We start from the raw sequence: 21,534 nt of genomic DNA, 5'->3' as shown, positions 1-21,534 counted from the left end.
GGCAGCCCCACCCCTACCACAGAGGGACTGAGCGCCGTTTCCCCTGCGCCACCCTCTCATAGTGCATCTGTCCCTGTGTCCCCTGCAGCACATTCATCATTGAGAAGCAGCCTCCTCAGGTCCTGAAGACCCAGACCAAGTTTGCAGCCACTGTGCGCCTGCTGGTGGGCGGGAAGCTGAACGTGCACATGAACCCCCCCCAGGTGAAGGCCACCATCATCAGTGAGCAGCAGGCCAAGTCTCTGCTCAAGAACGAGAACACCCGCAAGTAATTGTGCAGCTTCTTCTCGTTCCCTGCTACTTGTCTCATGTCCTGGCAACAGGAAAAAAAGAATTCTGCCTCCTGTGTCAGATCCCTGTTTGCCCTTCTGGCCTCTTCTGGGCATCAGCAAAGGAATATAAGGAAGTTCTTGGGCCTGGCGCGGTGGCTCACACCTGTAATCCCAGCACTTTAGGAGGCCGAGGTGGGCAGATCACCTGAGGTCAGGAGTTCAAGACCAGCCTGGCCAACATGGTGAAACCCCGTCTCTACTAAAAATACAAAAAAAATTAGCCGGGCGTGATGGCAGGCACCTGTAATCCCAGCTACTCGAGAGCCTGAGGCAGGAGAATCCCTTGAACCCGGGAGGCAGAGATTGCAGTGAGCCGAGATCACGCCACTGCACTCCAGCCTGAGCAACAAGAGCAAAACTCCATCACAAAAAAAAAAAAAAAAAAGTTCTCCTAGGAACTGTTTTCTGTGAAGATAGTTTGATCTTGTTTCATTTTGTAGAGATACGTCCAAGAAGATTACATGTATGTGTTATGTAGCTAACATTTCCTCTAAATGACGTACATTTTTAGCAAACTTCTCTATTTCCTGCTACCCCAAATTATATTATTTACTCCGCATGTCCTGAGACCCTGGCATGAGTTTGGAGCTGGTCTCTCTCTGATTTGCAGTGATTACAGTGGCGAGATCTTGAACAACTGCTGCGTCATGGAGTACCACCAAGCCACAGGCACCCTTAGTGCCCACTTCAGGAATATGGTGAGGGTGGAAGAAGAGGAAGAATGAATTTTTCCCTGGTCTTTGAGGGGAACAACTTACATCTTACGTTTCGTCTTATATTTCTTCTTTGTAGTCCCTGAAACGAATTAAGAGGTCAGACCGTCGTGGGGCAGAGTCGGTGACAGAAGAAAAATTTACAATCCTGTTTGAATCCCAGTTCAGTGTTGGTGGAAATGAGCTGGTTTTTCAAGTCAAGGTAAAGCCTTTCCTCAGCTCTGCGTGTGCGTGTGCGTGTGTGTGTGTGGTGTACTTTATGTTACAAAATAATTATTTTTATCACATAGCATCTTCTTCTTTTTGACTATTGGTAAACTGAAAATGGACTGACCTCACCCTGAGAACTGTTTCACTTAGATTCTCTTAAGACATGAACAAAGGCCAAGCACAGTGGCTCATGCCTGTAATCCCAGCACTTTGGTAGGCTGAGGCAGGCAGGTCACTTGAGGTCAAGAGTTCAAGACCAGCCTGGCTAACACAGTGAAACCCCATCTCTACTAAAAAGTACAAAAATTAGCCAGGCGTGGTTGCACGTGCCTGTAATCCCAGCTACTCAGGAGAATCACTTGAACCTGGGAGGCTGAGGTTGCAATGAACCGAGATTGTGCCACTGCACTCCAGCCTGGGCAAAAGAGTGAGACCCTGTCTCAAAAAAAAAGAAAAAAAAAGACATGAACAAACAAGGCCCAGTGCAGTGGCTCACATCTGTAATCCTAACACTTTGGGAGGCCAAGGCAGGAGGATTGCTTGAGTTCAGGAGTTCCAGACCAGCCTGGGCAACATAGTGAGACCCCGTCTCAACAACAACAAAAAATTAAAAAATAAAAAATAAAGCATGAACGAACAATAATGAACTGAACTAGCTGGAGAGGTAGACTACAAAATGGATATGAGAAACATTACTCAGGATGAATTTGAGTAAAGGTTGTGGTAAGTTTTAAATTTGTTATTTGTATTTTTTTCTCAGAAATATCTCCAATAGTCTTTTCTCTCTCCTGTTCTCCATGTAACTTTGAGAAACTTTATCCTTCAGAAATATCTAAGCAATATTGCTTGTAAAATATTTAAAATTTCTAAGATTGTGCCAGTATGAAAAGTCATATTATTCCTGGGGCCGTTTAGATTCTGTGTCTGAGAGGAACATTAACTGAAACTTGGAAAATAAAAGTGTTGTGATAATAAGAAAAAAAAAAAAGAGAAGGAGAAGAACTTGAGGCTTGTGGGCGCTCAGCCTTCTCTTGTGTCTTTTTAGACCCTGTCCCTGCCAGTGGTGGTGATCGTTCATGGCAGCCAGGACAACAATGCGACGGCCACCGTTCTCTGGGACAATGCTTTTGCAGAGCCTGTGAGTGGATTCCTTGGGCATGTGGGTCCCAAAATCAATGCCAGTGTCATGAATCTCATTCATGTATTATCCCTTAAAAAGCATAGGAAAAGGCCAGGCGCAGTGACTGACACCTGTAATCCCAGCACTTTGGGGGGCCGAGGCGGTTGGATGACCTGAGGTCAGGAGTTCAAGACCAGCCTGGCCAACATGGCAAAATCCTGCTTCTATTAAGCAATACCAAAAAATTAGCTGGGCGTGGTGGCACACGCCTGTAGTCCCAGCTACTTGGAAGGTTGAGGCATGACAGTCACTTGAACCTGAGCGGCAGAGCTTGCAGTGAGCCGAGATCACACCACTGCACTCCAGCCTGGGTGACAGAGTGAGACTCCATCTCAATAATAAAAAAAAAGCATAGGAAAAAAGACGCTGTTTTCTTTAGTGGGAGGCAGAATAGAAAGAATGTGGAAAGTGGAAAGAACATGGGCTTGACATCGGGCCAGGGTTTGAACTGAGACTCCACCGTTTCCTCACTGCATGACCACATGGGCAGTTCACTTTACCTCTCTGAGCCTGAGTTTCCAGCAAGTGTCTGCAGCACAGGGATACCCTTGCTCTACAGCCTTGTTAGGAAGATTAAATTAGATAACACAGAAAATGCTTGCCACACAGTCAGTACTCAGTAAATATTATTTTGAATCCTTGGGTGAAACTATGAATGGGATTTGGGACTCCCAGGTTCACTCCAGAGGTTAGATCTCTCCAGAGGCTTACTTTAGCATAGAAGTTGCTTCATACCCTCTTCCTTTCGATAAATGAAGATGCTGTTAAACGTCTTTTCCACATTTTAGTTTCTGTGATTCATTCCAGGTCTCATGAAGAATGAGATACTTTGCCTCAAGGAAGATATAATTTGGTGGATTTATGCACCCAAATGCTATCTGAATCCCACTAGCATGCTGCTTGATGAGCATTTTAAAGATCTCATAGGCTGGGTGCAGTGGCTCACGCCTGTAATCCTAGCACTCCAGGAGGCCAAGGCGGGCAGATGCCTTGAGCTCCAGACTAGCCTAGGCAACATAGCAAAATCCTGTCTCTACAAAAAATACCAAAAAATTAGCCAGGCATGGTACACCAGCCTGTAGTCCCAGCTACTTTGGGGGGCTGAGGCGGGAGGATCGCTTGAGCCCAGGAGGTCCAGGCTGCAGTGAGCCAAGATTGTGCCACTGTACTCCAGCCTGGGTGACAACGCGACACCCTGTCTCAAAGAAAAAAATTTTTTTAGTAGACAAGGTCATTTGTTACATATTTCCAATAGAGATTAGTCCATAAAAGCATGATAAAAGGGTAATCATTTGGGACATAAGAGTATGTCCTTCTCTAAGTATATCCAACAAACCTTGATTATGTTTTGTTTTGTGGCTGTTAGAATATAGGATTTGACTGTTAGTTCAGCAGCTCATTTACAAAACAGCATGGACAGCATGGGTTACCTTCCAGTTGTGTGTAAAGAAGGTGAAATGGAACCTTCTGGCTCATGTGGAGAGGCTTAACGTTTCCCAACAGTCCTCTTTAGAGAAAAAGTATTTTACTGCAAAGGTGAGATTTTTAAAAGAGTTTCTACCATGTTTCACTTACAAACTCTGAATTAGAAGCTCCTTTTTGAAACTGTCTGTCTGCCTCTTGTCCAGATAAGCCTCCTAGATAAGATTGCTACATCTCTCGTTTCCTTCCCTGCCTGTCCACAGATCACACTCTGTGTACCTTTGGCATCTCCTGCACCTTGTAATTACTCAAGTATCTTGTCTAAATAAATAAGCATTTTTAACATTCTCAGCTATGTTAATGACTACTTACATCTTATGCTATTTTATTTTTTTGAGACAGAGTCTTGCTCTGTCACCCAGGCTGGAGTACAGTGGCATTATCTCGGCTCACTGCAACTTCTGCCTTCTGGGTTCAAGCGATTCTCCTGCCTCAGCCTCCTGAGAAGCTAGGATTACAGGTGCATGCCACCACGCCCAGTTAATTTTTTATATTTCTAGTAGAGACCAGGTCTCACCATGTTGGCCAGGCTGGTCTCAAATTCTTGACCTCAAGTGATCCACCCACCTCAGCCTCCCAAAGTGCTGGGATTATAGGCGTGAGCCACTGCACCCAGCCGACCTTATGCTATGTTAAAATAAAGACTTTCAGCTGGGCACGGTGCCTCACACCTGTAATCCCAGCACTTTGGGAGGCCAAGGCGGGTGGATCATTTGAGGTCAGGAATTCGAGACCAGCTTGGCCAACATGGTGAGACTCTCATCTCTACGAAAAATACAAAAATTAGCTGGGTGTGGTGGTGCGTGCCTATAATCCCAGCTACTCGGGAGGCTGAGGCAGGAGAATTGTTTGAACCTGGGAGGCAGAGGTTGTAGTGACCCGAGATGGTGCCACTGCACTCCAGCCTGGGCAACACAGTGAGACTCTGTCTCAAAAAACTAAAAAATAAAAAATAAAGACTTGTGGCCAGGCACAGTGGTTTATGCCTGCAATCCAGGCACTTTGGGAGGCCAAGGCAAGCGGATCTCTTGATCCCAGGAATTCGAGGCCAGCCTTGTCAACGTGGCAAAACCCTGTCTCTACAAAAAACACAAAAATTAGCCAGGCATGGTGGTGCACGCCTGTAGTCCCAGCTGTTTGGGAGGCTGAGGTAGGATAATTGCTTGAGCCAAGGAGGCAGAAGTTGCAATGAGCCAAGATTGGGCCGCTGCACTCCAGCCTGGATGACAGAGCGAGACCTAAAAAATAAAAAACTTGTGGAAATTTATTCTCCAGATATATTTGCCTATGTGTCCTATGGGTCAAATTACATAAGAACATTGCAGCATTGTTAGTAATAGCTAAAGATGAGGCTGTAACACTGATGCCCATCTATGGGGGTCTGGTGAAATTTCTTTATGTGCTGATAGGAGGTCTCCCAGATAGAGGATTAAGTGAAAAGAAGATGCAGAACATGTGGATTTTGTGCTGTCATTTATGAAGAAAAGGAAAAGGTATATGTCATTGCTGGCATGCATAGAATATCTTTGCTGGGATACACAAGAAACTGTTAGGTGCCTTTAAAGAAAAGAACTGGGTTGCTGGGAGACAGGGATAGGGAGTGACTTCACTGTATAGCCGTCTATGCTTTTTGAATTTTAAATTGTGAAAATCACCTATTGAAAAAAATGTTTGTAACAAAATAAAATGGAGTACTATGGCTGAATGGGTTGAAAAGCAGTTTATTAAAAGTTAATGTTCTAACCTATTTCTCAATAAAGCCATCCAACTCAAAATTTCCACTCTTCCATACCAAGTTGTTTTACTTTGAGCTAGAATTCTTGGCAGAAGGAGTCGAAGGCAAGGATTCCACATGTGTACACACATGCCGACACGTGTACACACATACGCACACTCTCTCTGTTTGTACCTAGAGGACCAGTCTTTCAGATTTCTAAATTCCCAAGGTGTTTACAATCTTAAGAGCCAGACCTTGGTTATGTTTTGGTTTGTGGCCGTTAGAACAGAGGATTTGACTGTTAGTTCAGCAGCTCATTTACAAAACAGCATGGATAGCATGGGTTACCTTCTAGCTGTGTGTAAAGAAGGTGAAACGGAACCTTCTGAATTTCACAGAACCGTGTACCCCAGCAGAGTCCAAATTTATCCTCAGGCCCTGCAAGACAAATGTGTATAACCACTCCCAGCCATCAGTGTTTTTCTTTTGTGGCTTGAGGGAATAAATCATGCAACTGTTTTCTCATCAGATTCTGGCCTCTCTCCCTCTCAGGGCAGGGTGCCATTTGCCGTGCCTGACAAAGTGCTGTGGCCACAGCTGTGTGAGGCACTCAACATGAAATTCAAGGCTGAAGTGCAGAGCAACCGGGGCCTGACCAAGGAGAACCTCGTGTTCCTGGCGCAGAAACTGTTCAACAACAGCAGCAGCCACCTGGAGGACTACAGTGGCCTGTCCGTGTCCTGGTCCCAGTTCAACAGGGTGAGGGGCCCAGCCGCCAGCCGCTGTTAGATCAGTCCTTCCCGACCAGACGCTCTCAGGAGTCTCCCTGCCCTGGGCCCTTATTCTTCATGTCTCTAATACAATGTACCAAAAGTAATAGAAGCTTCTGACTAGATGGACAACTTGAGAGTTACCCAGGTCACATGTAGAAAATTACATCTTTGCATATTTTAAATAAGTTGACCTTTGTCTACAGTTAATGCATTTTCTTCCTTTGTAAAGGAAATAGAGCAAAGCAGATGTTAACATAGCTCATGAGAAGCAAAGCTTTTGAGGGGATGCGAACTCTGGGCCTCTCTCCCCTTCACTCTCTTATGTTCCCCATGTGTAATGCCAGATCAGGCTCCTATGGGACCCAGAACCCACAAAGAGGGATGCCGATGAAAGAAACTTCTCCTCTAGCATCTGCTAATTCAAACGTCACTTTGATTTTATTTTTATTATTTTTTTTTTTTTGAGACAGAGTTTTGCTCTTGTTGCCCAGGCTGGACTGCAATGGCACGATCTTGGCTCACCGCAACTGCCGCCTCCCAGTTTCAAGCGAGTCTCCTGCCTCAGCCTCCCAAGTAGCTGGGATTACAGGCGTGCGCCACCACACCCGGCTAATTTTGTATTTTTAGTAGAGACGGGGTTTCTCCATGTTGGTCAGGCTGGTCAGGCTGGTCTCGAACTCCCAACCTCAGGTGATCTGCCCACCTTGGCCTCCCAAAGTGCTGGGATTACAGGTGTGAGTCACTGTGCCCACCCTATTTATTTTTGTTTATTTATTTATTTTTGAGGTGGTGTCTCGCTCTGTCACAAGGAGTACAGTGGTGCATTCTGGGCTTACTGCAACCTCTGTCTCCCAGATTCAAGTGATTCTCCTGTCTCAGCCTCCTGAGTAGCTGGGATTACAGGCGCCCGCCACCATGTCCAGCTAATTTTTGTACTTTTAGTAGAGACGGGGTTTCACCATGTTGGCCAGGATAGTCTCAAACTCCTGACCTCAAGTGATCTGCCTACCTCAGCCTCCCAAAGTGCTGGGATTACAGACGTGAGCCACCACATCCGGCTGTCACTTTGATTTTAATTTAATTTTTGTTTCTTTTCCTACACCGCCCACCCCCAAGGTGTTTTAAATGTCCTTAATTTGGAGCCTAACAATGTGCATTTCTCAGAAGCTCCCAGGTGACACTGATGCTGCTGGTCACAGACCGCACATCGAAACTAGCAAGGGACGGGTCAGCCCAGCCCCAGGTGAAAGTGTCTGTAGCAGGAGCCCACTGGGTGTTGGTAACTGCAGTTTGGTATTTTCCCCTTCTTCCCTCTTTTCCTCTCCATGGGACCATTAGGTAAAACTCAGGTAGGCGGGGATATTTGTATGCCTCTGACAAGGGTAGATGTTTGTTTCCCATTTAATTTTTCCAATTAAATATGTGTATAATATTCCAAGTGTTACTCTTGTTTTCTTGTGTTCACTGTTGTATCTCCAACCAGGAGAATTTACCAGGACGGAATTACACTTTCTGGCAATGGTTTGACGGTGTGATGGAAGTGTTAAAAAAACATCTCAAGCCTCATTGGAATGATGGGTGAGAATCATTATTTCTTAAGGCACCCACAGAGTCTGAAGGTCTTCTTTCTGGCATCATAAGTCACACTCTGCTTCTGTCCTTTGTCCTTGGTGATCCAGGGCCATTTTGGGGTTTGTAAACAAGCAACAGGCCCATGACCTACTCATTAACAAGCCAGATGGGACCTTCCTGCTGAGATTCAGTGACTCAGAAATTGGCGGCATCACCATTGCTTGGAAGTTTGATTCTCGTGAGTGCCCCTCCCTTCTTATGTCCAAAGTTAGCTGCTTTCATTACAAAATTATTTTAACAAATAATTTAGTGGGTACTTACTATTTGTTGGGGTCAGTACTAATTATGGGAAACATAAATGTATAGCCATGACATACTTACTCATAATAAGGCAGCCTATGAAAAATACTATTATGGGAAACACAATTACTAATTTGGTTATACATGAAAGTATATGGCAACATGGTTATACATGAACGTTTAACCATGACATGGCTACCTATGATACAAGAGTCTGTGCAGAATCTCCGTTGCTTCCCTCTTAAAATGTTTGCCTGATTGTATTACTCTGCATAAAGCTTATTTCAGTGAAGAATTACTTTGATGATTTGGAGTTCTTACAGTAGTAAAAATATTCCTTTATCCTAATTAACATATGGATATTGCCATCTACCGTTTCTACCCAAGATGTTAGTTCTTTTCTTTTTTTGAAACAGGGTCTCACTCTTTTGCCCGGGCTGGAGTGCAGCGGCACAAACATGGCTCACTGTAGCCTCGACCTCCTGGCCTCAAGCAGTCCTCCTGCCTTAGCCTCCTGATTAGCTGGGACCACAGATGTGCACCACTACACCCATCTAATTTTTAAATTTTTTGTATGTTGCCCAGGCTGGTCTCGAACTCCTGGGCTCAAACAATCCCCCGCTTTGGCCTCCCAAAGTATTGGGATTACGGGTTTGAGCCACTGCACCAGGGCATCAGGAATGTTAGTTCTCTCCTCTGACCCTCACAATAAGAGTAGCTTGCTAGTTCATTTTCTGTGAATTAAAGTTTTTAATAACTTTTGGCTGGGTGCAGTGGCTCATGCCTGTAATCCCAGCACTTTGGGAGCCTCAGGCAGGAGGATCTCTTGAGGTCAGGAGTTCAAGACCAGCCTGGGCAACATAGCAAGACCCTGTCTCTAAGTAAATAAATAAATAAGTTAATTAGCTGGGCATGGTGGTGCTCATGGTGTGCGCCTGTAGTCCCAGCTACTCTGGAGGGTGAGGCGGGATGATCACTTGACCCCAGGAGTTCAGGGTTACAATGAGTCATGATCACATCACTACTCCAGCCTGGGCAACAGAGTAAGACCCTGTCTCTTAAAAAAAACAACAAAAAAAAAGTCTGGGTGCAGTGGCTCACGCCTGTAATCCCAGCACTTTGAGAGGCCAAGGCTGGCGGATCATGAGGTCAGGAGATTGAGACCATCCTGGCCATCACAGTGAAACCCCATCTCTACTAAAAACACAAAAAAATTAGCCGGGTGTGGTGGTGGGCACCTGTAGTCCCAGCTACTTAGGAGGCTGAGGCAGGAGAATGGCGTGAACCCAGGAGGCGGAGCTTGCAATGAGCCGAGATGACACCACTGCACTCCAGCCTGGGCAACAGAGTGAGACTCCATCTCGAAAAAAAAAAAAAAAAAAAATTCATCACTTTTAATAGCTCTTATGCTTTCTCTGGTTGTGGGCATGCTTCCTAGCTCATATATCTTTGTATGGGAAATCAGGCATTGGGGGTCAGTAAGAACTGTTTCTTCTACTGAGGGCCAGAATACTGTTAGAACTTGAAACGTCTGAGATCATTGGATCTCTTGGGAAGTGATTTGTGTATTACCTGCTTATCTACCCATGGCTTTTATTTTTATTTATTTATTTATTTATTTATTTATTTTTTGAGATGGGGTCTCTGTCACCCAGGCTGGAGTGCAGTGTCATGATCTCAGCTCACTACAACCTCCACCTCCCAGCTTCAAGCCGTCCTCCTACCTCAGCATAGTACCTGGGACAACGGATGAGTGCCACCACACTTGGCTGATTTTTGTATTTTTAGTAGAGATGGGGTTTCATCATGTTGGCCAGGCTGGTCTTGAACTCCTGACCTCAGGTGATCCACCTGCCTAGGCCTCCAAAAGTGTGGGATTACAGGCATGAGCCAACATGCCTGGCCCCCACCCATGGCTTTTAAAACTATTTCAGGCCGGGCATGGTGGCTCACGCCTGCAATCCCAGCACTTTGGGAGGCTGAGGTGGGTGGATCATGAGGTCAGGAGATCAAGACCATCCTGGCTGACATAGTGAAACCCCATCTCTACTAAAAATACAAAATTAGCCAGGTGTGGTGGCATGTGCCTGTAATCCCAGCTACTTGGGAGGCTGAGGCAGGAGAATCACTTGAACCAGGGAGTTGGAGGTTGCAGTGAGCCAAGATCGCACCACTGCACTCCAGCCTGGTAACAGAGTGAGACTCCATCTCAAAATAAGTAAGTAAATAAATAAATAAAAGTATTTCATCTATAACCCATGGTTATTTTTAAATGGAGATTTCTATTGGAGCCATTATAATGGCAAGCTTGAATTTATAGTATGTTTGGGTTTTAAGATTTCCTAATTCAGAAATCATGTTTAGAATGTGATTGTTCTGTTTATTGATCTAGAGGAAAGAATGTTTTGGAATCTGATGCCTTTTACCACCAGAGACTTCTCCATTCGGTCCCTAGCCGACCGCTTGGGAGACTTGAATTACCTTATCTACGTGTTTCCTGATCGGCCAAAAGATGAAGTATACTCCAAATACTACACACCAGTTCCCTGCGAGTCTGCTACTGGTAACAATGTTCGCATTCTGATTTGATTTTGTTGTGTGTGTGTGTGTGTTTGCATGCCTGCGTGTGTTATCTCTCTTGCATGAAAACCCACACAATTACCATTCAGTGAGAGCAGTTTGAGCATTTTCCAGGGCAGATGTAAACCTTGGGCCGGATTCTTCAGTCATACAGAAAACACATCTGCCACTAATCCCAAATATCAAATTGAAGAAAACAAATTCTTTTTAATATAAGCTTAGATCAAACAAAATTAGAGAGGTAAAATTTTGTTTTTCATGACAGAGATGGTTTTATTGCTTTCTGAGTTTAGAAGTATTACATATTTATTATAAAATTTTCAGAAGACACATAAAGGCATAAAAAAGAAAACAGCCTGGGTACAGTGGGTCATGCCTGTAATCCCAGCACTTTGGGAGGCCAAGGCGGGTGGATCATTTGAGGTCAGGAGTTCCAGACCAGCCTGGCCAACATGGTGAAACCCCATCTCTACAAAAAATACAAAAATTAGGTGTGGTGGTGGGCATTTGTAATCGCAGCTACTCGGGAGGCTGAGGCATGAGAATCACTGGAACCCAGGAGGTGGAGATTGCAGTGAGCTGAGACCGTGCCACCGCACTCCAGCCTGGGCAGTAGGGTGAGACTCAGTCTCAAAAAAAAAAAAAAGGAAGGTTGGGCGTGGTGGCTCATGCCTGTAATCCCAGCACTTTGGGAGGCTGAGGCAGGCGGATCACCTGAGGTCGGGAGTTCAAGACCAGCCTGACCAACGTGGAGAAACCCCACCTCTACTGAAAATACAAAATTAGCCTGGCGTGGTGGCACATGCCTGTAATCCCAGCTACTCGGGAAGGCTGAGGCAGGAGAATTGCTTGAACCCGAGAGGTGGAAGTTGCGGTGAGCTGAAATCGTGCCATTGCACTCCAGCCTGGGCAACAAGAGTGAAACTCTGTCTCAAAAACAAAACAAAACAAAACAAAAAAACAGATACCACACAACATCTCTCATCTAGAGATTAACCTCTGTGGATGATTTAGTGACTATTCTTGCACTCTATGTATAGATATGTATTATACATTGCATCACTCGATGCTTGAACTTCCTGTGTGGAGGTTATCTAGCAGCAGAACGAAGACCATAAACAAGGAAACATATTCAGGCCGGGCGCGGTGGCTCATGCCTGTAATCCCAGACTTTTGGGAGGCCGAGGCAGGCAGATCACCTGAGGTCAGGAGTTTGAAACCAGCCTGGCCAACATGGTGAAACCCCATCTCTACTAAAAATACAAAAAGTAGTCAGGTGTGGTGGTGGGCGCCTGTAATTCCAGCTACTTGGGAGGCTGAGGCAGGAAAATCGCTTGAACCAGGGAGGCAGAAGTTGCAGTGAGCCGAGACTATGCCACTGCATTCCAGTCTGGCGACAGAGCGAGACTCCGTCTCAAAAACAAACAAAACACAAATATATTAACTTAGTGATGGGCGCTCTGAAGACAAATAAAGCAAGGTAGAGGGATAGAGAAGTGGCAGGGAGGAGAGTGGAGGTGTTATTTTACTTGAGTGGTCAAGGAGGGTTTCTCTGAGGACATGTTTGGTTTTTTTGTTGTTGTTTTGTTTGTTTGTTTTTTTGAGACGGGGTCTCACTTTGTTGCCCAGGCTGGAGTACATTGCTCACTGCAGTCTCAAACTGCTAGACTCAAGGGATCCTCCCACCTCAGCCTCCCACATAGTTGGGACTACAGGCATGCACTACCAATCCTGGTTAATTATTTTATTTTTATAGATATGGGGTCTTGCTATGTTTCCCAGACTGGTCTCAAATTCCTGGGCTCAAGCAATCTTCCTTCCTCAGTCCCCCAAGGTTCTGGGATTATAGGCGTGAGCCACTGTACCCAGCCAGGATGTGATATTTGAAAAGACCTGAATGAAGTGAGGAAGCTAGCCATACAAAGATCTAGAGAAAAACATTGTATGCCAAGAGAACAAGTACAAAAATCCTGGGTTGAGAATGGGCATGTCTGGAAAGCCTCAGGAGGGCCAGGGAGGCTGGAGCCTCTTGAGCAGGGAAGATACGTGGTAGGAACTGAGGTCAGGGCACTCCAGCCTTGGAGTTCAGGGTGAAAGGTTGGGATTTGGACCATACCATATGTAATTTTTTGTGACTTTTTTTTTTTACTTGGAAATATATCCTAGGTAGCTGGGCATGGTGGCTCATGCCTGTAATCCCAACACTTTGGGAGGCCAAGGCAGGTGGATCACTTGAGGTCAGGAGTTTGAGACCAGCCTGGCCAACATGGTGAAACCCCGTCTCTACTAAAAAAAAATACAAAAATTAGCCGGGTGTGGTGGCAGGCACCTGTAATCCCACCTACTCAGGAGGCTGAGGCAAGAGAATCACTTGAACCCAGGAGGCGGAGGTTGCAGTGAGCCAAGATCACACCACTGCACTCCAGCCTGGGCAACAGAGCGAGACTCTGCCTCAAAAAAAAAAAAAAAAGAAATATATCCTATGCAGAGTTACAGCTCAGTAAATGTAATCTTCCAACCTCATTTTGATGATTGCATACAATCCCATTGTATGGTAAGTTACATGTTGGTTATTTAAGATACTTATAATTTGGGCCTGGGCACAGTGGCTCATGCCTGTAATTCCAGCACTTTAGAAGGCCGAGGAGGGAGGATTGCTTGAGCCTAGGAGTTTGAGACCAGCCTGGGCAACATAGTGAGACTCCATCTCTGCAAAAAAGAAAAAGTTAGCTGCGCTTGGTGGCGCATGCCTGTAGTCCCAGCTACTCAGAAGGCAGAGGCTGGAAGATTGGTTGAGCCCAGGAATTTGAGGCTGCAGTGAGCTATGATTGTGCCATTGCACTGTAGCCTATGTGACAGAGTAAGACCCTGTCTCACACACACAAAAAAAATCCTATTTCTGGCAGCATTTCTTTGGTTTTTAACTTCTTAGCCAATCTATAAAATTCTCTGTACACTGTAAAGCACAAAAAACATGTTATGAAAAGGTCGTTCCTGACACTTGAAGCCCTAGAAGAAGATTAGGGTAATAAGCAATTGGTGAACCCTGCAGCATTTCACCCTCTTGGGCTACTTAAATGATAAGCTCTTTGTCCTATAATCATAGTGTGATCGTCCTTGCCTAGTATAATTAATGTCGTACTGATTCCTATATTCACGTACCCAGAAACAATACTTCATTCTCTCATGTCAGATAATCATTCTTACCACCTGCTTACCTGGATTTCCATAGTCAGCCTTCTGAAAAGGTAACTGTGGTCGACCAGATCACGTGCAGGTTTATCTGCTCATCTGCCACCATCCCAGTGAGGATTCTGTGGGAAGCAAAGGACACATCGCGTTCTTGGCACCAACAGTGCTCACTGGGACTAGTGACATCAAAGTACCCCAAATGCAGAAACACCAGGTGTGAAGGAGCGTGCAGGTGCTGGGAAAAGTAGCCTTCCCTTTCCTGAAAGACTAGACACTCAGAGTTAGAGGAACCTCAGACATCATCAGATCAGATCAGCGGCTCTCCAGTGCCTAGGCCTTTCTGTAAGATCCCTGACATGTATGCACCTTCTGCTTGAAAACCTCCAGTGATGGCCAGGCACCATGGCTCACACCTGTAATCCCAGCACTTTGGGAGGCCAAGGCGGGTGGATCACTTGAGGTCAGGGGTTCGAGACCAGCCTGACCAACATGGAGAAACCCCATCTCTACCAAAGATGCAAAAATTAGCTGGGCATGGTGGTGCGCACCTGTAATCCCAGCTACTCGGGAGGCTGAAGCACGAGAATCGCTTGAACCCAGAAGGCAGAGGTTGCAGTGAGCTGAGATCGCACCACTGCACTCCAGTGTGGGCAACACAGTGAGACTCTGTCAAAAAAGAAAAAAAAAAACCTCCAGTGACAAGGAAATCAGTCCTTCCTAAGATAAATCATTTCTTTTCTGGGCAGTTCTACTTAGAACATTCTTCCCTACATGACTGAACATTTGTCCTCTTATGACCTGCCCCTCCTGGTCCTGATTGTATCCCCTGGGTCAGGTAGAACAAATCCTGTCTCTCTGCTGCATCTTGGACTTCAAGCTTTTCAAGGTGTTTTTTTTTTAATTAGTATGCAATTAGTGCTTGACTTAGATTTGTATTGAAGTCCATAGTTTCCATGGTTTGAAGAATTTATTGAAACATCCAAGCCAATTTGGAAGATATCTTGAATTTCAGTTTTAGTGCTGACCTTCTCCTCTACCAGGTCTTCCTAACAGATTGAAATATTAAATGCTTGGCCAAGTGCGGTGGCTTACGCCTGTAATCCCAGCACTTTGGGGGGCCGAGGTGCGCGGATAACTTGAGGTCAGGAGTTAGAAAACAGCCTGGGCAACATGGTGAAACCCTGTCTCTACTAAAAATACAAAAATTAGCCAAAGTGTGGTGTTGCACCTGTAATCCAGCTACTCAGGAGGCTGAGGCATCGGAATCATTTGAACCTGGGAGGCAGAGGCTGCAGTGAGCCGAGATTGCACCACTGTGCTCCAGCCTGGATGAGAGAGTGAGACTGTTTCAAAAAACAGAACAAAAAAATATTAAGTGCTTGTGTCATATCCTTAGATAAGTTAGGTGGTTGTGTTCTGTCCTAAGAAAAGATGTGATTCATAAGGAAGATCACATTTTTGTTTCACTTGAGAACTTTGATTCACCACGTTCTTCCCTTGGCAGCTAAAGCTGTTGATGGATACGTGAAGCCACAGATCAAGCAAGTGGTCCCTGAGTAAGTGTCCAGGTGGCTCTGGCTCTCCTTCTGCCTCTTTCCTCCTCCCCCAGACCCTGCCTCCCATCCTGATCCTGGGCCCAGCTTTCCGCTCCCCCAGGGAACCTGTCTCAGCCCTGGGGAGGGACCTGGGCTTGGTCACGCTATGCCAGTACCTGAGGCCCCACTCCTGTAGCTGGAGCCCCAGGGCCTAGTGGGGCACTTTGTCCTTCCACACCCCGAGAAAGACAAAGATACCCCTTGGTCCCCTCCCCAAGTCAGCTGCCTCGGCCTCCCTGGCAGCTGAAGCTCTGTTCTCTTCTGCAGGTTTGTGAACGCATCTGCAGATGCTGGGGGTGGCAGCGCCACGTACATGGACCAGGCCCCCTCCCCAGCTGTGTGCTCCCAGGCTCACTATAACATGTACCCACAGAAGTAGGTGGCATTCTCGTGGGGGTCCACAGGGGAGGAACTGGGGGCTCGGCCCCAGGCTGGCCCCTGGAGGGCTGGTGGGCAAAGGAATCCAGAGCTCCTCTAGGTCTGAGACCACCCAGCCCTGGCCCGGGCTCTGGCCTTTGGGAGGGAGAGATTTGACCAGAAGTGATTGGTGGTTTAGAGTCGGGTTGGGCAAATGTCATCTGTTCCCCTCTCTCAAAATGGAGATTTTTCTTGCTCTAAGGACTGAGTGGAGTTGTGATGTGTCTGGACAACCAGTGTGAGAGGTAACGGGAGGGCATTTCAGTCTGAATTGCTGTACAGCCAGCTGTTTGAATGGTTGTTCTTTTCCCATGAAGCCCCAGGCTGAGGGCATAGGCTGGCTCCAGACTGCTCCCCTGGTGGCTTGTGGGGCTTGGGGTGGTCTCTGACAGCCTTTCCCCTTCATCCCTCTTCTTTCCCTACCAAGCCCTGACTCTGTCCTTGACACCGATGGGGACTTCGATCTGGAGGACACAATGGATGTAGCGCGGCGTGTGGAGGAGCTCCTGGGCCGGCCAATGGACAGTCAGTGGATCCCGCACGCACAGTCGTGACCCCGCGACCTCTCCATCTTCAGCTTCTTCATCCTCACCAGAGGAATCACTCTTGTGGATGTTTTAATTCCATGAATCGCTTCTCTTTTGAAACAATATTCATAATGTGAAGTATTAATACTAGTTGTGACCTTAGTGTTTCTGTGCATGGTGGCACCAGCGAAGGGAGTGCGAGTATGTGTTTGTGTGTGTGCGTGTGTGTGTGTGCGTGCTTGCACGTTATGGTGTTTCTCCCTCTCACTGTCTGAGAGTTTAGTTGTAGCAGAGGGGCCGCAGACAGAGGCTGTGGTGGTTTTTACTTAGTGCAAAAAGGCAGTGAGTTTCGTGAAGCCTGGAAGTTGGCCATGTGTCTTAAGAGTGGCTGGACTTTGACGTGTGGCTGTTTGAGTAAGAGAAGGACAAAGGGAGGAGAAAGCACATGTGCTCCAGTGAGTCTTTGTCACTCTGTCTGCCAAGTAATTGATATATAACCGTGATTGTCTCTGCTTTTCTTCTGAAATGTAGATAACTGCTTTTTGACAAAGAGAGCCTTCCCTCTCCCCCACCCCTGTGTTCTTGGATAGGAATGGGAAAAGGGGCAACCTACAAAGATTGTTGGGGCAAGGGAAGTCACAGGTTTTCGGATGGGCGGTGGCTTTTCACAAAACATTTAGCTCATCTTATTCTCTCTTTGTCCTCTCTCCCCTCCTGGAATTGCCACTCAGTTCCCCTGGGTGTGCACACATGTTTGGAGAAATAGAGGAGAGAAAAGAGGGCCACGTAACTGAGAGCTTACAGTGCCAATGCCGTTTGTGTTCTGGCCAGAGTGGAGCGCGCAGCCCTGACTCCCAGGCGCTGAGACTGTTGCCTGGTTACCCAGGAAGCTACTGTTCCGGCTGCCCAGCCTTTCTCTGAGCCAGCGGATGCACAGTCCGCGGCGTTCTTCAGGCTTATTGATAATGCTTTTTGCAAATGTTGAATCATGGTTCTGTTTCTAAGTTGGATCTTTTTTGTTTTCTCCTTCCCACCCTAATTTGACATCAAAATTCTCTATTGTGCATTGGGCCCTGGGTCATTCAAACCCAGGTCACCTCATTTCCCTTCTCTGTTCACACCTAATGTCTTGAAGAGTAGGTGGCAGCAGTGTGGGCTGAACCTAGGCCAGCTTGCTCAGCGGGTCACCCTGCTGTGAAGTCCTGGCAGGTATTGGTAATGTGTGGAAATGCAGTCAGCAAGTTTGCTGGGGAGTTTGATAAAAGTATAAAACAAAACAAAAAAAGCCTCGGTATAATTTTGTTCCGTGACTGCTTCTGTAGCTTTACACCAGAAGGAAGGAATGGGCTACAGCAGGCAGTGGAGGAAGAGGAGGGTGAGCAGGTGTATTAAAATAGCTTACGGGTAAGGCCTAAAAGGTCACCCCTCGGCCACCTCTCCAAAAGAAGGGCATGAGCACCCCCAGGAGAGGATGGCCCCAAAAACCTTATTTTTATACATGAGAGTAAATAAACAGATATTTTTTTTACAAAAATAACTTCTGAATTTATCAGTGTTTTGCTGTTAAAAATATTCCTCTATAGTAAATTATTTATTGGAAGATGACTTTTTTAAAGCTGCCGTTTGCCTTGGCTTGGTTTCATACACTGATTTATTTTTCTATGCCAGGCAGTAGAGTCTCTCTGCCTCTGAGGAGCAGGCTACCCGCATCCCACTCAGCCCCTCCCTACCCCTCAAGATTTGATGAAAATTCCAACCATGAGGATGGGTGCATCGGGGAAGGGTGAGAAGGAGAGCCTGCCTGCTCAGGGATCCAGGCTCATAGAGTCGCTCCCTGCCCGTCACCCAGAGATGCTTCACTGGCACCTGCCTCTGAGACCTCGCTCTCTGTTACAGCAACCCTGGTTGGGGGGTCAGACTTGATACACTTTCAGGTTGGGAGTGGACCCACCCCAGGGCCTGCTGAGAACAGAGCAGCCAGGCTGTCCTGGCTCACTTTGCAACTGGCACTGGGTTGGGGAGGAAGAGAGCTGATGAGTGTGGCTTCCCTGAGCTGGGGTTCCCCTGCTTGTCCAGTTGTGAGCTGTCCTCGGTGTTACTGAGGCTGTGCCTAGAGAGTGGAGATTTTTGATGAAAGGTGTGCTTGCTCTCTGCGTTCTATCTTCTCTCTCCTCCCTGTTCCTGCAAACCACAAGAAAAGGTAGTGGTGTGTCTCGACCCCATCAGCCTCTCACCCACTCCCAGACACACACAAGTCCTCAAAAGTTTCAGCTCCGTGTGTGAGATGTGCAGGTTTTTTCTAGGGGGTAGGGGGAGACTAAAATCGAATATAACTTAAAATGAAAGTATACTTTTTATAATTTTTCTTTTTAAAACTTGGTGAAATTATTTCAGATACATATTTTAGTGTCAAGGCAGATTAGTTATTTAGCCACCAAAAAAAAGTATTGTGTACAATTTGGGGCAGTCACAAAGTTGTGTATTTTATGTTACAATAAAGGCTTCCTCTGAAGGGATGGTATTGAGTCCTGTTTTTACTTTTTTCTGTCACATGCCAAGGGAGGGCAGCTTGAACACAGGGAAAAGTTTCAAGTCATCAGCGTGACCCTGAAAAAGGGAACTGGTCGGATGGTTAGGAGTTGGCTGCCTCAGAGGGCACGTCATTAGCTCTGATGGCAGATGGGGCCTTTCATACCTTCCTGCTCATGTGATGTTTTGAAAATAAGAATGATGGTCTCCTAGCCTCCTGACTCCAGAAAGCTTGTCCTTTTTTCTTTTCTTTTTTTTTTTGAGACGGAGCCTGGCTGTGTCCCCCAGGCTGGAGTGCAGTGGCACAATCTTGGCTCACTGCAAGCTCCGCCTCCTGGGTTCACGCCATTCTCCTGCCTCAGCCTCTCGAGTAGCTAGGAATACAGGTGCCCGCCACCACACTCGGCTAATATTTTTGTATTTTTTAGTAGAGACGGGGTTTCACCATGTTAGCCAGGATGGTCTCGATCTCCCGACCTCATGATCTGCCCACCTCAGCCTCCCAAAGTGCTGGGATTACAGGCGTGAGCCACCACACCCGGCCGAAAGCTTGTCCTTAAGATTCAGCACATTTAGAGTACCTGACCCTGAGTTCAGCATTGTGTGTGGGATGAGAAATGGTGCCTTCCCCGCAGAGGCTCACAGTTGGAGAAAGGCAGCTACCACAACTGATGATGCTAGGATATCACTTCCTGCTGCAATTAAGGCATCCCAAAGTCATTACGCAAAAGAACATGCAGGAAGGCCACTGAGCAACTCAAGTTTTTTTTTTGTTTGTCTTGTTTTTTAATTGAGTAGCTGGGATTACAGGCGCCACCACTCCTGGCTAATTTTTGTATTTTTAGTAGAGACGGGGTTTCACCATGTTGGCCAGGCTGGTCTGGAACTCCCGACCTCAGGTGATCCACCTGCCTTGGCCTCCCAAAATGCTGGGATTACAGGCGTGAGCCACCATGCCCAGCCTGGAGCTGACTCTTAAGGAACAAATAGGGCTGGGCACGGTGGCTCACGCCTGTAATCCCAGCATTTTGGGAGGCCAAGGCAGGTGGATCACCTGAGGTCGGGAGTTCCAGACCAGTCTGGCCAACATGGTGAAACCCCGTCTCTACTAAAAATACACAAAAATTAGCTGGGCGTGGTGGCACGCGCCTGTAATCCCAGCTACTTGGGAGGCTGAGGCAGGAGAATCGCTTGAACCCAGGAGGCAGAGATTGCAGTGAGCCGAGATCATGCCACTGCATTCCAGCCTGGGCAACAGAGCAAGACTCTGTCTCAAAAAAAACAAAAAACAAAAAACCCAGCCACTCCACTTGTAGGTATCTACATAAGAACAATGAGAACATATATGTACAGAAACACTTGTGACAAATGTTCATAACAGCATTATGCATAATAGCCAAAGGGCAGAAACAACCCAAATGTCCATCAACTGATGAATAAACAAAATGTATTATGGTATATCTGTACAATGGAATATACAGCAATAAAAAGGAATGAAGTGCTGACACACAGGACATGATGTTCTCACGGATGAAGCTTGACAATATCATGCTAGATGAAAGAAGCCAGGCCGGGCACAGTGGCTCACGCCTGGGACTCCAGCACTTTGGGAGGCTGAGGCGAGGGATTACTTGAGTGCAGCAGTTCAAGACCAGCTTGGACAACACGGTGAAACCCCATCTCTACAAAAAAATACAAAAATTAGCTGGACGTGGTGGTGCACCCCTGTAGTCCCACCTACTCAGGAGGCTGAGGTGGGAGGATCACTTGAGCTGTGATCATGCTACTGCACTCCAGCCTGGGTGACAGAGCGAGGAAAAAGAAAAGAAGCCAAGTACAAAAGACCACATATTATATGATGCCATTTATAGGAAATGTCTGGGATAGGCAAATCTATGGAGACAAAGTAAATTTGAGGTTGCCTAGAGGCTGGGAAGGAGTTTGGAGGTAATAGTGAAAGGATACAGGGTTTGGGGGTTTTTTTGTTTTGTTTTTTTGTTTGTTTTTCTTGAGACAGAGTCTCGCTCTGTCACCCAGGCTGGAATGCAGTGGCGCCATCTTGGCTCACTACAACCACTGCCTCCCAGTTTCAAGCAATTCTTCTGCCTCAGCCTCCCAAGTAGCTGGGATTATAGGCGCTGGCCACCACACCCTGCTAATTTTTGTATTTTTAGTACAGACAGAGTTTTGCCATGTTGGCCAGGCTGGTCTTGAACTCCTGACTTCAGGTGATCGGCCTGCCTTGGCCTCCCAAAGTGCTGGGATTATAGGTGTGAGCCACCACGCCCAGCCTGAGTTTGGGGTTTTTTATTTTATTTTATTTTATTTTATTTTATTTTATTTTATTTTATTTTATTTTATTTTATCTTATTTAACGAATTGGGCAGTCTCCTGAGGCATAGTAGGCTCAGAGAG

At 46.5% G+C, this 21,534-nt stretch overlaps 1 protein-coding gene across 7 annotated transcripts in view; it reads left to right on the top strand.

Moving 5' to 3' along the window:
- Positions 1-19,106, top strand: part of STAT5B (signal transducer and activator of transcription 5B) — an 82,014-nt gene extending 62,908 nt beyond the window's left edge. For 6 of the 7 annotated variants that reach the window (XM_009251743.4, XM_054546429.2, XM_002827519.5 and 3 more), the window contains 11 exons: positions 89-268; positions 943-1,030; positions 1,125-1,247; positions 2,301-2,393; positions 6,187-6,393; positions 7,891-7,985; positions 8,087-8,217; positions 10,672-10,842; positions 15,556-15,607; positions 15,914-16,021; positions 16,491-19,106. In XM_009251743.4, coding sequence (XP_009250018.2) covers positions 89-268; positions 943-1,030; positions 1,125-1,247; positions 2,301-2,393; positions 6,187-6,393; positions 7,891-7,985; positions 8,087-8,217; positions 10,672-10,842; positions 15,556-15,607; positions 15,914-16,021; positions 16,491-16,617 — 1,375 coding nt within the window. In that variant the 3' untranslated portion in view covers positions 16,618-19,106. The remainder of the gene's footprint in view (positions 1-88; positions 269-942; positions 1,031-1,124; positions 1,248-2,300; positions 2,394-6,186; positions 6,394-7,890; positions 7,986-8,086; positions 8,218-10,671; positions 10,843-15,555; positions 15,608-15,913; positions 16,022-16,490) is intronic. The other variant, XM_054546430.2, reaches the window with a different exon arrangement.
- Positions 19,107-21,534: the final 2,428 nt, after the last annotated feature.

This window comes from Pongo abelii, chromosome 19 (genome assembly GCF_028885655.2).
Source record: "Pongo abelii isolate AG06213 chromosome 19, NHGRI_mPonAbe1-v2.0_pri, whole genome shotgun sequence".
Taxonomy (NCBI): domain Eukaryota; kingdom Metazoa; phylum Chordata; class Mammalia; order Primates; family Hominidae; genus Pongo; species Pongo abelii.
Note: the sequence above shows the minus strand (reverse complement) of the source record. Positions and strands in the feature narration are given on the sequence as shown.